The sequence below is a fragment of the Pongo abelii genome, chromosome 6 (assembly GCF_028885655.2).
Source record: "Pongo abelii isolate AG06213 chromosome 6, NHGRI_mPonAbe1-v2.0_pri, whole genome shotgun sequence".
NCBI lineage: Eukaryota > Metazoa > Chordata > Mammalia > Primates > Hominidae > Pongo > Pongo abelii.
The window spans coordinates 148,873,291-148,888,883 of record NC_071991.2 but is presented as its reverse complement, the minus strand read 5'-3'; the positions used below and the strand labels follow the sequence as shown (position 1 = coordinate 148,888,883).

At 50.1% G+C, this 15,593-nt stretch overlaps 1 protein-coding gene across 15 annotated transcripts in view; it reads left to right on the top strand.

Moving 5' to 3' along the window:
• Window positions 1-11,475: 11,475 nt before the first annotated feature.
• WDR86 (WD repeat domain 86) overlaps window positions 11,476-15,593 on the top strand; it is a 42,106-nt gene continuing 37,988 nt past the window's right edge. For 3 of the 15 annotated variants that reach the window (XM_054560005.2, XM_054560001.2, XM_054560004.2), the window contains exon 1: window positions 12,135-12,770. In XM_054560005.2, the coding sequence (XP_054415980.1) occupies window positions 12,608-12,770 (163 nt within the window). In that variant the 5' untranslated portion in view covers window positions 12,135-12,607. Of the gene's footprint in view, window positions 11,605-12,133; window positions 12,771-15,593 lie in introns of those variants that run through there. The other 12 variants (XM_054560000.2, XM_054559999.2, XM_054560003.2 and 9 more) reach the window with 8 other exon arrangements.

The window sequence follows — 15,593 nt, the reverse complement described above, 5'->3', positions numbered from 1 at the left end:
AGAGAGACCCAGAGAAACTGCCGGAGGTCACTCATCCACATTGCCAGAAGTCTGGAGAATGTTTGTGGGAATGGATTTTTGAGGGTTCTTGGCCAAAGAGGGAAGAACTGGATTCTGGTTGCACCAAGGGTATTGATAAGACAATTCTGCATTCTGTGTACTGGCTTAGGGGGTGCTGTCCATGTCCTAACAACCTGCTGATGCAAAGCTGATGGTGTTGAAGTGGCGCAGAAAGGCTAGGAACCCTTGGCATAAGAGAGGGACTGGTTCTGAGCTGTGGGAGACTAGATGCTGAAATGGATCCTTTTGTGTGTTTCCACCCCACCCACCCCTCAGGACGGACCTCAGGATGGAATCAGACAACTCCTCTACCCTCAGCCTTGTCACAAAGAGTAAACTGACATGGAATGTTAATGGGAGGGACAGTGATGGAAGGGGGATGCCCAATCTCTGAGGGGTGAGAGGAGTGCTGGGAGCTGGAGGTCTTCACTCCGGAAGTGCACTGGATAGGGCTAAGTGGAGCCTGGATCTCAGGGAGTCGTCTAACCTTCCAAAATCTCAGGTCATGGATGATTGACAGGTATCCCCCAAATTAAGTCGGTAATCAATTCACTCATGTCCCCCTTTTTTTGTAGACTCAGGAAGGTTGCAAGAGGCCCAAGTAGAACCAGCCCAAGAGAACCATGGCCTGTTATGAAATTCCCAGACCCGGGTCAGCCCACAGACCTGGCACCCTTTGAATGTGAAGGCCAGGCATCCTTGACGAGGGCAGCTGCTATAATATCACATGTGTATTGTGACTTTTTTTTTTTTTTGAGACAGAGTCTTGCTCTGTTGCCCAGGTTGGAATGCAGTGGTGCAATCTTGGCTCACTGCAACCTCTGCCTCTTGGGTTCAAGTGATTTTCTTGCCTCAGCCTCCCGAATAGCTGGGATTACAGGCACACGCCACTGTGCTGGCTAATTTTTGAATTTTTAGTAGAGATGGGGTTTCACCATGTTGACCAGGCTGGTCTTGAACTCCTGACCTCCTGTGATCTACCTGCCTCACCCTCCCAAATGCTGGGATTACAGGTGTGGGCCACCATGCCCAGCCTTTCTGTGACTTCTTAACGTTAAAAACTCTGACCTTTGAGCCAGGTGGGTGCTCATGCCTGTAGTCCCAGCTACTTGAGAAGCTGTGGTGGGAGGACTGGTTGAGCCCAAGAGTCTGAGGCTGCAATGAGCTATGATCATACCAGTGCACTCCAACCAGGGTGAAAGAGCGAGACCCCATCTCTTAAAAAAGAAAAGGTAGGGTATTTAAGCCTTCTCTCCTTGGAATTAAACTTGGTGCAAAAGCACACTGGGAAAAAGCAGGCTGGAGCCAAGTCCACTTGCAGCAACATCGTGGTGACGATTCCATGAGGCCCGGCTGCCGAGCTCCCTGGCATCTCCCTAGTGCTTATCCTTCAAATCTGGATATTTATCTCTATCTTCTCTTGCTCTCTTTTCAATAAATCCATTTTTCTTGCTTAAACTCACTAAATTCATTTATTTCACTGCAACCAGAGAATCTGGATGGTTCCCACTTTCTCCCTTTTTCCGCTCCCAGCAACATAAAGGCAGGTGTGGAGTCGGTGGCCCCACCAGCCCTGGCTCCCGCTAGGAAGGACACTGAACTCACACAAAATACCCTTTGTAGGATTAGCAACCCCAGCACTCCTTAAGCTGGGCTTCAGAATCCACACAAAGAATAAGCAAAGGCATAATTTTGTGGGCAGTTAGAAATGCTATGGAGTGAGTGGAAACAGACATTCCTGCATGGGGCTCCCTCCTCGTCCCTCCCAGTCACACACACACTCTAACCAGGGTGCCTTACTGTGGCAGATAAGAACAAAAGCCCCTTTCAAGACATGTGGTGCCTGTGTGCAGAAGGTCTGAGATCTCCGTCTGGGCTGGGAGAACTGTGCCAGGTGCCAAGAGCCTTGCCGTGGCTTGCTTGTCTCAGTCCTCAGAAATGCACTAAGAATGGAGGAAGCGGTCGAGGAAGGGTCTTCCAAGTCCTTTGGATTTTCTCCTTAGCATCTGGTATCTCCCAGGCCTGAGGCTGGAAGGATTTGTGATATTTTTCCCATTCTATGAATTGATTTTTCACTTTCTTGACAGCATACTTCGAAGCACAAGAACTTTTCATTTTGATGAAGTCTGATTTTTTTTCCTTGTTTGCTTATTCTCTAGGTGTATCTAAGAAGTCATTGCCTAATCCAAGATTAAGAAAACTTACACCTATGTTTTCTTCTAAAAGCATTAGAGCTTTAGCTCTCACATTTAGGTCTTTGATTCATTTTTAGTTAATTTTTCTATATGGTATGAGGTAGAGGCCCGAATGTATTCTGCATATGGCTATCCAGTGGTCCCAGCACCATTTTTTGTAAAGATTACTCTTTCCCCTGTTGAATGGTCCATACATGTCTGGGCTCTCAATTCTATTCTATTAATCTATATGCCTATCCTTATGCCATACATTGATTGACTTTCAGATGTTAAACCAACCTTGAATTCCTGGGATAAACCTTGGTTACCATGTTTTATTGTTTTTATACATTCTTGAACTCAATTGCTAAAATTTTTAAAAGAATTTTTGCATCTATGCTCGTGATAAATATTGGTGTGCAATTTTCTTATTTTTATTTTTATTTTATTTATTTTTTATTTTATTTTACTTTATTTTTTGAGATGGAGTCTCGCTCTGTCACCCAGGCTAGAGTGCAGTGGCGCGATCTCGGCTCACTGCAAGCTCCGCCTCCTGGGTTCAGGCCATTCTCCTGCCTCAGCCTCTGGAGTAGCTGGGACTACAGGCATCTGCCACCACGCCTGGCTAATTTTTTGTATTTTTAGTAGAGACGGGGTTTCACCGTGTTAGCCAGGACGGTCTCGATCTCCTGACCTCGTGATCCACCCACCTCAGCCTCCCAAAGTACTGGGATTACAGGCATGAGCCACCACGCCCGGACTTTATTTATTTTTTGGGACAGGGTTTTGCTCTGTCACCCAAGCTGGAATGCAGTGGTGTGATCACAACTCACTGCAGCCTCAACCTCCCAAGCTCAAGTGATCCTCCCACCTCAGCCTCCCAAGCAGCTGAAACTACAGGAACATGCCACCATGCCCAGCGGATTTTTTTAAATGTTAGTGCAGATGAGGTCTTGCTATGTTGCTCAGGCTGGTCTCAAATTCCGGGACTCAAGTGATCTTCCTGCTCTGGCCTCCCAAAGTGGTGGGATTACAGGTATGAGCCATGGTGTCCAGCCTATAATTTTCTTTTCAAACAATGTCTCTGATTTGGGTATCAGGGTAATACCAGCCTCATGGAATAAATTGAGAAGTGTTCCCACCTCTTCAGTTTTCTGGGAAATTTTGTGGAGAATTGGTATTATTTCTTCCTTAAATGTTTGATGCAATTCCCCAGTAAAACCATCTAGGCCTTGAATTTTCTTTGTGGAACATTTTATCCAGATATTCGATTTTAAAAATAAATAAAAATAGATATAGAGCTATTTTGATTACATACTCTTCTTGATGCAACTTTGGTAGTTTGTGCATTTTATGTTTTTGTGATGGGGTACAATGAGTTTCTTAAATCTATGGACTTATTCAACAAATTCGGAAACTTTTCAGCCATTATTTCATCAAATATTTTTTCTGTTACCTCTTTTTTCTCCTCTTCTACAAGGACTCCAATTACATATATTTAGGGTACCTGTCCCACAGATCACTGACTTTTTTCTCATTTTTAAGTTCCTTTTTCTTTCTGTTTTTCATTTTGGATAGTTTCTCCTGCTGTGTCTTTAAGTTTACTAATATTTTCTTCTGTATCATCTAATCTGCTGTTAATCCTACCCAGTGTTGTTTAATTCCAGATATTGCTTTCATCTCTAGATGTTCAATTTTGAACTGTTTGATATCTTCCATGTTTCTACATAAGCTTTTCAACATATGGAATACAGTACAATAACTGAATAACTGTCCTTTTTTTTTTTTTTTTTTTTGAGATGGTGTCTCACTCTCTCACCAGGCTGGAGTGCAGTAGTGCGATCTTAGCTCACTGCAACCTCTGCCTCCCAGGTTCAAGAGATTCTCCTGCTTCAGCCTCCCGAGTAGCTGGGACTACAGGCACGTGCCACCATGCCTGGCTAATTTTTGTATTATTAGGAGAGACAGGGTTTCACCATATTGGCCGAGCTGGTCTCGAACTCCTGACCTCGTGATCTGCCCACTCCGGCCTCCCAAAGTGCTGGGATTACAGGCGTGAGCCACTGTGCCTGGCCAATAACTGTCCTTTAAAAAATTATTTTCAACTTTTATTTTGGGTTCAGGGGTACATGTGCAGGTTTGTTACATAGGTAAACTCGTGTCATAGGGACTTGTTGTACAGATTATTTCATCACCCAAGTACTAAGCCAGGTACCCAACAGTTATTTTTTCTGATCCTCTCCCTCCTCCCACCTTCTACCCCCAAGTAGGCCCCAGTATCTGTTATTCCCCTCTTTGTGTCCATATGTTCTTTTTTCTTCTTTTCTTTTCTTTTCTTTTTTTTTTTGAGATGGAGTCCCACTCTGTTCAAGGCTGGAGTGCAGTGGCATGATCTCAGCTCAGTGCAGTCTCTGCCTCCCGGGTTCAAGTGAGTCTCCTGCCTCAACCTCCTGAGTAGCTGGAATTACAGGTACATGCCACAACACCTGGCTAATTTTTGTATTTTTAGTAGAGACAGGGTTTCACCATGTTGGCCAGGCTGGTCTTGAACTCCTGACCTCATGATCCACCCGCCTTGGCCTCCCAAAGTGCTGGGATTACAGGCATGAGCCACCGCACCCGGCCCCATGTGTTCTTATCCACAGCAACTGTCTTCACGCCTCTGTCTGCACTATTCTCCACTCTGCGCAGATGCTGAGTTGCCTCTGACTCTATCCCACTTGGAGTCGTTTCCTCCATGCACGCGCTGACAGACACTCAGCTGATGTGGAGGGGGAACCTGTGTAGCGCTCCAGGGCTCTCCCTTCTCTAGTCCTCTGTCCTGCTCACTCCAGTCCCTTAGTTCTCCCTAGGCACTCAGCTGTTTCCTCAACCAAGGAAGTCCACTGGGCTCCGTCTGGGATCCCCGTTCCTGCTCTGTGGTCTGGACATTCTCTCAAGGCAGTAAACCGGGCCAGTCATCGGCTCGCCTCATTTTTTCCCGTCTCTTGGGGATTGCTGTCCTTCACCGCCTGGTGTCCAGTGTCTTGAAAACAATTGCTTCATATATTTTGTGTTTGTTTTGGGTTGTTTGAGAGAGGAGGCAGGAGGGTAAATGGGTCCTTGTTACTCCCTCTTGGCCAGAAGCAGAAGTCAAAGTGAGTGAATTTTGAAGGCTGTTTCAAAACTGCATTCCCTCTATCTCATTAGCCTCTGACATTTCTCTGAAGTTGCCAGGAAGAGGCTGTATGGGGGATAAAGTGAAAATTTGGGGGGAGAAAACCAGCTGGCTTTCTCCAGAACCGCCCTGTCCTTATAACATAGCCCTGGTGAGAGACCCAGGAAGGGCCCAGACATTCCAGTCCCAGGTGTTGGGGGACCACAGAAACCTATGCGCATCCAATTCCTGACCTCGCTCTGTGCCCAGGGCCAGGCTCCAAGCAGCAACTGTCTCACTCAGCTGGGCCTGACTCTGGACTCCAGGGCTAGAGGCAGTGACCAGCAGAGACCAGGACAAAGACTTCCTAGCAGGAGAAGGCTATCTGGTCTCTTAACGCTGCCTCCTTTGAAATACGGAACCTAACTGGAATAGACGTTGACCCCTTGGAGCCAGATGGAGAGAACGCTGTTCTGAATGTGAGGGAGTGTGAGGTGTGGGGGAGATCTGAGCCCCTGAGCGCGTGGCATGGCTCAGGGACACCAGGGCTCTCTGGACATCTAGCACTGCTCCCATCCTTCTCTGGACTCCAGCAACACTGACAATCTGGACACATGTACATACTGGGTTCTAAGGGTATATGGCCACATGTTATTCTCCAAACATTAATACTTTTAATTCTCTGATAATTGTTCTCCAAACATTAATCACAGTAGTAATAATAGAGGTGCTTCATAGAGCTTTTTCTTTTTAATGGCACAAAATAAGTTTTATGTGTGTACGTGGTAAAACACACATAACATAAAATTTACCATCATAACCATTTTAAATTGTGCAATCCAGTGGCATTAAGCATATTTACAATGTTATGCAACCATCATCACTGTCTAGTTATAGAACATTTCATCACCCCAAACCGAAACCTGGTGCCTAGGAAGCAGTGACTCCCTATTCTCCTCCTCCAAGCTCTGGGCAGCCACCAATCCGCTCCCCTCTGTAGGGATTGGTCCATTCTGGAGATTTCACATCAATGGAGTCATACATTGGTCCTTTTGTGTCTGGCTTCTTTCACTTAGCATGTTTTCTAGGCTCAACCATGTTGTAGCATGCATCAGTGCTTCCTTTTGGAGTTAATACTCTTCCATTGTATGAACATAGCACATTTTGTTGATCTGTTTATCTGTTCATGGAAACTTGGGTTGTTTCCACCTTTTGGCTATTGTGGATAGAGCTGCTATGAACATTAAGTCCAAATTTCTGTTTGAACACCTGTTTTCAATTCTCCGGGGTATGTACCTAGGAGTAGAATTACTAGATCATATGGTAATTCTGTGTTTAACCTTACTGAGGAACCTCCACACTCTTTTCCGAAGTGGCGGTACCATCTTACATTCCCACCAACATTGCATGAGTGTTCCAATTTCTCCACATCCTCACCAGCCCTTGTGATTTTCCATTTTAAAAATGATGGCCCAGACTAGTGGATATGAAGTGATATCTCACTGTACGTGTGGTTTTTTAAAAACAGCTTTGGCCGGGCCGGTGGCTCACGCCTGTAATCCCAGCACTTTGGGAGGCTGAGGTGGGAGGATCACGAGGTCAGGAGTTTGAGACCAGCCTGACCAACATGTGAAACCCCATCTTTACTAAAAATACAAAAATTAGCCAGCCATGGTGGCATGTGCCTGTAGTCCCAGCTACTCAGGAGGCTGAGGCAGGAGAATCGCTTGAACCCAGGAGGTGGAGGTTGCAGTGAGCCGAGATCACGCCACTGCATTCCAGCCTGGACAACAGAGTGAGACTCCATCTAAATAAAAAACAAAAACAAAAACAAACAAAAAAAACTCCAGCTTTATGGAGAAATAGTTCACATACTCTATAGCTGATCCATGTAAAGTGTACAATTCAATGGTTTTTTAATATATTCACAGATATATTAAAATAAGCAACCAGTACCACAGTCCATTTTAGAACATTTTCATCACCCCAAAAAGGAACCGTGTATACTATACCCATCACTTCTCTACTCCCCAGACCTCTTCCCCAAGCCCTAGGCAACCACTAACCAACTATCTCTGTAGACTCCCTTGTTCTGGATCGCGCATATGAATGGATTCAGGTAATATGTGGTCTTTGGTGACTGACTTCTTTCACTTAATCTGTTTTCAAGGTCCCTGCATGTCGTACCGTTTATCAGCACCTCACTCTTTGTTATGGCGGAACAGTATTCCATTATATGCGTACACCACATTTAGTTAATCTACTCATGGGCTGATGAACCGTGGGGCTGTTTCTTCCCTCGTCTATTAGGAATAATGCTCATTTCTCTTGGGTATATATGGAATTGCTGGGTCACATTATAACTCTACGTTTAATCGTTTGAGGGACTGCCAGACGGTCACATAGCAGCTGCACCATCTTACATTCTCACCAGCAGCGTATGAGGGTTGATTTTTCCACATCCTCACCCACACTTATTTTATTTTTCCCATCCTATGATTACCCATCCTAGTGGGTGTTAAGTGGCATCTCACTGTACTTTTGATTTGCATTTCCTTTATGACTAATGACAGTGAGCATCTTTTCTTTTCTTTCTTTTTTGAGATGGAGTTTCACTCTTGTTGCCTAGGCTGGAGTGCAACGGCATGGTCTTAGCTCACTGCAACCTCTGCCTCCCAGGTTCAAGCGAATCTCCAGCCTCAGCCACCTGAGTAGCCAGATTACAGGCGCCCGCCACCACACCTGGCTAATTTTTTCTATTTTTAGTAGAAACGGGGTTTCACCAGTTGGCCAGGCTGGTCTCAAACTCCTAACCTCAGGTGATCCGCCCACCTCCGCCTCCCAAAGTGCTGGGATTACAGGCATGAGCCACCACGCCCGGCCCACAGTGAGCATCTCTTCACGTGCTCATTGGCCATAAGCACATCTCTGGGGAAATGTCAAGTCCTTTTTCCATTTTAAAACTGGGTTGCATGCAGTCTTTCATTGTTGAATTGTAGGAGTTTTTTTTTCATATGTTCTGGATTGTAAACCTTTGTCAGATACATGATTTTCTCCCATCCTATGGGTTGTCTTTTCGTTCTCTTGACAGTGTCTTTTGATGCACACGTTTTGAATTTTAATGAAGTCCAATTTATTTTTCATAGAGCCTCTTGTATAGTTTTAAAACTTATAGTGCTTATAAGATAGTACAAATATAGATACAAAGAATAATCTAATGAAACCACATGTTACCCACTACTAAGATTTCACATAATCATTTGACTTCAGACTTTCAGTGACTGAGGTTTTAGGTGTGGGCAGGTATTTCTGCAACTGGGTTTTGCAGGTTCTCTGCGAGGTTCATCTTTGGCTCTCTAATATTTAAGTTGACACTCCTTCTGCTCCCAGAAGAAGAGACTCCCTCCTCCTCCTGTTCTTCGGGGCTCTCACTCTATCTGTTTCCTGCTGTCTCCGGTATCACCAACTTCTCTCTCCAAGTTCTTTCTTAGCAATATTGAAAGTTGATCTCTGTCTTTAAAAAGTTGAGTTCTTCCACATTGTGCCCTCCTCTGGCTGCCTTCCTCCAAGCAGCATCTATGTCATTAGTGGCACAGATGCTCCTTGAGTGACTAACAATGTCATGTTCCAATAAACCCATTGCAAGTTGAGAATATTCTAAGTCAAAAATGCATTTAATATGCCTAACTTGTGGAACATCATTGCTTAGCCCAGCCTTCCCTTAAATGTGCTCAGAGCACTTGCATTAGCCTTACATGTGGGCAGAATCATCTTACACAAAGCCTATTTTAAAGTGTTGAATATCTCATGTAATTTATTGAATACTGCACCAAAAGTGAAAAACTGATTGTATTGGCACTTGAAGTACAATTTCTACTGAATGTCATCACTTTCATACCATCATAAAGTTGAACAATGCTAAGTTGGGACTATCTGTACAATTACCCTCAAATATATCTTCGATGACGCACTCTCACCCCTGGGGTGAAAAATCTTCAGGGCTTCCTGTTTTCTCTCGACTCTGCTGGGCCTGGGGTAGCAAGGTCTTCTCCCGGGAACACAGTGCTTGTGAGAGTCTGCAGGTGGCTGCAGGACTGGGAAGGCTTCCGTCCTGTTGAAAAATACTAGCACTTAGCACAGTACCTGACACACAGTAAGTACCCAAACTATGAAGATGACGATGACCACAGGCACTCTCACCACCAGCACTGCAGGTTGTGCCAGAAGGGAAAGAGCAAGTCTGACAAAGCTCTGGCTATGACGTTCCCTGTGGGCGCCCCTCAAGGTGCCTCCCTCTGTCACCACCCCCCACCCACACACACACAACTCAAGAATACCCAGCTTTCACCATGCTCTCAGAGAGGCCCTAAAGGGTCACTCTTTCCAGCAGGGTAAATTGTGGCAGTTCCTGTGGCACGGGGAATGAGCACCCCCTGGCATGAAATGCACCCCCCCCAACCCTTCACTTGTTAAACACTGCCCCTTTCTTGCTTCTTAAAGCTTAACCATTTCCTCCTACACCCTACCAGGTTCCCTTCCCACAATGCCTTCCATTTATAAAGTGATTAGGTCCAGGAGGGCCTGGGCACCACGGGACTCCAGGCCCTCTTGGAGGCTCCAGAAGAGTTAAAGGTGTGAAAGGGGAAGGGAGCCCAGGTTCTGCTGGGGACCCAGCCTGACTCCTGGGTCTCTATAGCTTTGCTATCTCAAGGTGGAGGGTGGGGGAGACCCCAGTTTCAGGGGAATTAGGGGAGACCTCAGTTTCAGGGGAATTCGATGCTGTTTTCCAATCTACCCAGCTTCTTGTACTGCTGTTAGATCTGGGGGCAATTTCCCAGAGGAGAGTCTGTAATCTACCACCTGCAAGAGAAAAGGGAAGACAGGCTGGCTGAGGACATCTGCACCTACAGCTCTACAGTCCAGACTCAACCCCCAGAGATGGCTGGCTCACCCCCAACCAGGGGGCCACTTTGTGCCAAACCAGAGATGGAGGGGTGGGGGAGGTGGAGAAGCCAAGAACAAAAAATCTATCAACTTGGAAAGAGGAAGTAGGTAAGGTCAGCGGTGTGTGGACTGCAGGCTCCCAAGCTGATGGCACTGGCGCTTCTGAACCCTCTGCCTGCTGGGAGCTGAGCATGGGGCTGATGGCTTGTGTTGGTTGCAGAAGAGAGGAACCACAGTGCATGGGTGCCACCTTGCTCAGGAATCCTGCGTGACCTCCTTGAAAGTTAAGCTTTTCTCCTAGTGGTTCTTTCCTCTGGCTCACGACCAGGCAAGCTTGCCCAACCTACGATCTGTCCCCAGCTCCCAAACTGCTTTCAAACCCCTCCCCTCTTAGTTTCCAAAAGAGTCGATGCCTGGTTCTCCTTGGCCCTTCTGCCCAGAAAGTTTGGGTTTCCTCTGGCACTTCTCCGGATAAACCCTCCCAGCCTCCACGGTCCTCACACTCACCTTTCCCAAGGGCTGCAGCCGCAGGGCCTGCCCAAGATCCCCACTACACCCTGTCTGTCCTCACATGGAGGCCACACCGCAGTTTCACACCTGGATGTGCAATGGCCCCCTGAGGTTCACTGATTCCTAAGAGGAGCTCGTGATCAGCCTGTAGGGGACAAAACAGTCTACCCAGCCTCTCAGCACAAGACAGGCTCCCCGTCCTCTCCCGCTCGCAGGCATCCAAATTCTGAAGCCTCCACCTCCTGAAAACGTCTCTCCTTTCGGCCTCCCTCTCTCCAGCTGGATGACCCCAAATCTCGTGCTAACCCTCCTCCACTGGCCCCCTCTCCGTCACCTGCTAAGGAAGGGCCACGCTCCTTAAGCTGAGGCGCCAGCTGCTTTACAAGTTTTGAGGGAAAAGAACGGATTTATCTGGTTAGGCCACTCAGGGTATAAACGACCCAAGGGCCTGGGACACCCCACGACGGGGTTTTCTTTTGGAGTCTGGATAGAGCAGAGCGTGCGGTGCTGGTCGTCCCGTTGCGGGCTGGCTCGCCAAAGACGCCCCTTCCTTGCCCTCCTCCCTAGGCTCCTGAGAGAACCCTGGAGAGTTCTGGAAATCCTGCTACCTTTAGGACCTGGGGGATCCGAGTGGGGGGGGTCACCTTCCCCGCCCCCAGCGAAGTCGGCGCCGGAACTGCCCTAATGGAAACCAGCCGCCGGGCGCTCCGGGAGGGCTCAGGCCGACCCCGGGGGCCATCAGAGGCGCGCCAGGCCGAGGGAGCCCGCGGCGGCTGGAAGGTGAACTTGACATCCCGGCTCCACCGACCCCGCAGCGGCTCGCACCTCATCCCCACTCCGGCCAGACCAAAGTAGAATCCTGCGTGTGCGCGTGATTTCCCAGGGAGGGCGGACTCGGGGCTTTCTCTGTCGCACCCTCCATCGGGGGACCGCCCCCAAGTCCCCTAGAGCCCCTCGGGCAGGGTGCTTAGGGCTCATAGCATGGGAGGACCTGGCTTGCCTGGCGGAGGCGGGTAGCCGAGGGGTCGGTGGAGCTGCACCCCAAATGAGTTCCCGGCGCGCGATTCTCCCCCACCCGGACCCTTTGTCCGCCTCCCCTTCCCTCGTCCCGGCCCTTGGCTCAGGGGACCCAGGCGGCGGCGGCGGAGGTGGCAGAGGGCAGAGCCCAGAGGCGCAGCCCGGGCAGCTGGGAGGGTCGCACGTGGAGCCGTCCCCCGGACCCGCGCAGCGACGAAGGGGGGAGGCTGCAGACGCGCGGGGTGGGGGCTGGGGCGCAGCCCGAGAAGTGGGAGGTGATCGGGTGAGGGGTGGTCTCTGAGGAGGAGCCAGACTGGACCGTATTGTTCCGCGCTCGGCCGGGGAGGGCGCGAGGCGCTCGGCTTCCCGTGTTCCTCTCCCCGCCCCCGCCCCGTGGGCGCGAGAGGAGGCGGGGGGCTCCTTGTGCACCAGAGACGCAGCTGCCTTGTTCGCCCGGTGGGGTGTGGGTCCTCCGAGCGGTGCTGGGAAGGGGGTTCTCTCCGCCCGCGCGCCCAGGACTCTACCCAGGGCGGAGGTCCCGAGTGGGCCGCCCCCCGCAGCGCCCTGGGTTCGCGGGCCCAGAGGCTGGAGACAGCGGGGAGCTAGGGTCCCTCACCCTCCCCTCGCCGCGTGCCTCCGCAGGAGTCGGGCTCCCCGTTCCCCGCGATGGCCGCGGGCCGCAGTCGTACGGAGCCGCCGCGCGGACCCCGGGGCGCCCCTCCCTAGCGGGGCGCAGCTCCTTCTTGTTCCCCGCCCGGCCAGCGGGATGGGGGGCGGCGGGTCGGCCCTGAGGGTCTGCGCCGACCACCGCGGGGGCATCAACTGGCTGAGCCTGAGCCCCGACGGGCAGCGCCTGCTGACGGGCAGCGAGGACGGCACGGCCCGGCTCTGGAGCACCGCGGACGGCCAGTGCTGCGCGCTCCTGCAAGGTAGACCCTCCCACTCTCTCCCTGCCCTCTTCGCCGCAGCTCACCGGCCCCAGACCGCCGACCCCAGCTCCTGCGCCCGCAGACCCCTTTCTAGAAGTCCAGCCCCCGCTCATCCCGGCACGCTCGCGGAAGAGCGCTTGTCTGGGCCCAGCATCTGGCTATTGAGCGCGCGGCAGGGCAGGGTGAGGTCCGGGGGTGGGGTGCGGGTGCGGGTGCAGAGCAGGGTGCGGCCAGGATCGGGTGGGTGGGTCTAGGGGCGTCCGCTACAAAGGCGAAGATCATTTGTCAACCAGCGGCAGGAAATCTCCCTTGACAACAATGTTAACAAACAAAAAGTTGCACCTATACCCCTTCTAAGCAAAGCTTCCCTTGTCTCTAGGTGCCTCGTGCCTCTTTGTGGCCAATTGTGCTCTTCTGCTGGCATTTCCTGTTGACGACTATCACAGTAACAATAGGGGCTTGTTAAGGGCCAGCGGTGCGGAGAAGTGTGCCGTCGTCACACTATGTTACCCCACATACAGACGTGGAAACAGGCTGGGAGTTAAGTAATTCGCCCAGGTCGCACAGCCAGTGAGGGGTAGATGGCAGTCTGAGCCCTCTCATTGCTGTAAACTCTGCCTGCATGCCTGTTGGTTTCTATTTGTGTCCTGTACTCACTCAGGAGGTCAGTGTGCCTCGGGTGCACCTTTCCCTGGGCCTGTCCCATGCACTGTGAGGTCCCTTTCAGCTCTGGCCCTCCTACTGCCCAGGTAGCACACGTAGTCACTTGGATGAGCCGTGAGGCTTTCTGTTGTGGGTAGTTGTTTATCACCGCCGGCTTTTCCACCATCATCAGTGAACCCTCTGTGGCCTTGCCCAGGCCTTCCAACTTAGGTAGGATATTAGCCCCAATATTGGCTAATCCTGATACTGCTGGTTTTAAATAAGAACAGTTGACCAGGCTCGGTGGCTCACACTTGTAATCCGAGCACTTTGGGAGGCCAAGGCGGGTGGATCACCAGAGGTCAGGAGTTTGAGACCAGCCTGGCCAACATGATGAAACCCTGTGTCTAATAAAAATACAAAAAATTAGCCGGGCGTGGTGGCGGGCGCCTGTAATTCCAACTACTCGGGAGGCTGAGGCAGGAGAATCACTTGAACCCAGGAGGCAGAGGTTGCAGTGAGACAAGATCGTGCCACTGCACTCCAGCCTGGGTGACAGAGCCAGACTCTGTCTCAAAAAAAAAAAAAAAAAAAAAAAAGAAAGAAAAAGAAAAAAATAATAATAAATAGGGTAGATATTTCAAACCCAGCAGGGATGACTTTTGGATTACCGGTTACTTGGGAGTTGGTGTGGATAATGGCGAGGTGGCCACAAACTAACACACATCCCCCCCAAAACAGCCACACACACTTATAGGCATTCAACCAGGAATGGAAAATGTGAAGCCTTTTAGAAATGTTAAGTCCCGTTGGTATTGCTCCCAAACATAAGACTGTCTTGGGGGTGGAGGGGTGGGTGGTGTTTCAGAAATGCAGATCCCCAGGCCTGGGCTCCAGTGATGCAGTTCTCCGTGAATAGGGCTGTAGAACTGGCATTTCTTGTTGTTGTTGTTGTTTGAGATGGAGTTTCGCTTTTGTTGCCCACGCTGGAGTGCAGTGGCATGATCTTGGCTCACTGCAACCTCTGCCTCCCGGGTTCAAGCGATTCTCCTGCCTTAGCCTCCAGAATAGCTGGGATTACAGGTGCTCGCCACCACGCCTGGCTATTTTTTTTGTATTTTTATTAGACGTGGGGCTTCATCATGTTGGCCAGGCTGGTCTTGAACTCCTGACCTCAGGTGATCCACCTGCCTTGGCCTTCCAAAGTGCTGAGATTACAGGTGTGAGCCATTGCGCCCAGCCTAGAATTGGCATTTCTAACAAGCTTTTGGGTGGGTCTTATGCACAGCTGGCCCCGGGAGCCCCTGGGCTGGGGACAGATTGTGGGAGCCCAGCTTAGCCCACAATTGGGTGGGTTTTCTGCCCAGTGAGGCTCCAGGCTTTGCCAGACTGCCTGTAGCCTGGTGGGCACTTGGCTTTGCCCCCACGGCAGCTTTGGAGTTTCACCAAGCCTCCAGGGCCCACCCTCCTGCCCAGCTCTGTGTCTGGCACCTGTGTCTCCTCCCTTCACACCCACTTTGGTGACCCTCACGGCTGCTTGTCCCCTTGAGGTACTGACACTCACTTCCCAGGGAGGGTGCCCAACCTTCTGCCCTAATTGAGGGCAGGGCTATCCCCGCTCAAGCAGGACACTGGAATGAAAGAACTGTGGCCCATTTTGCTAGGATTGTTTTTGCTGTTATATGGGTTGGCATTTTCAGGAATTTTCAAGGACGGGGACAGAGGTCATCTTTCTTTATCCTGAGATTCTACTGATACACTCAACTTGCAAAAGAGTCATCGTTGTGTGGACCCCCAAGGAAAGCAAGGTGTTGCCAGTTCCTTTCTCCTGCAGGATTTTTTTTTCTATCAGTGAAATATTACTAAAATGTCTTAACATTTGTTTAGTGCCCTATATTTTATAAATAACACATCTATGTGCTTTTTTATTGTGTAATGAATCCTCACAACTCTGAGGTGGGTGGGATTGACACCAGTTCACAGAGGAGAGTGGGGAGGTGCAGACTCGTTAGCAGCATACACAGCATTCTCGTTGTTTTCTAGATACCACCGACAATGGGGTGGGTGCTGTCGCCAACATCCCTCAAGGCGCGGTGCGGTCGCAGGACTTGTCCAGGGTCCCGCAGCTGGTCCGTGGCAGAGAGGGCTTCTGAAGACTGTACGGTGCTTCTCTTACCCCAG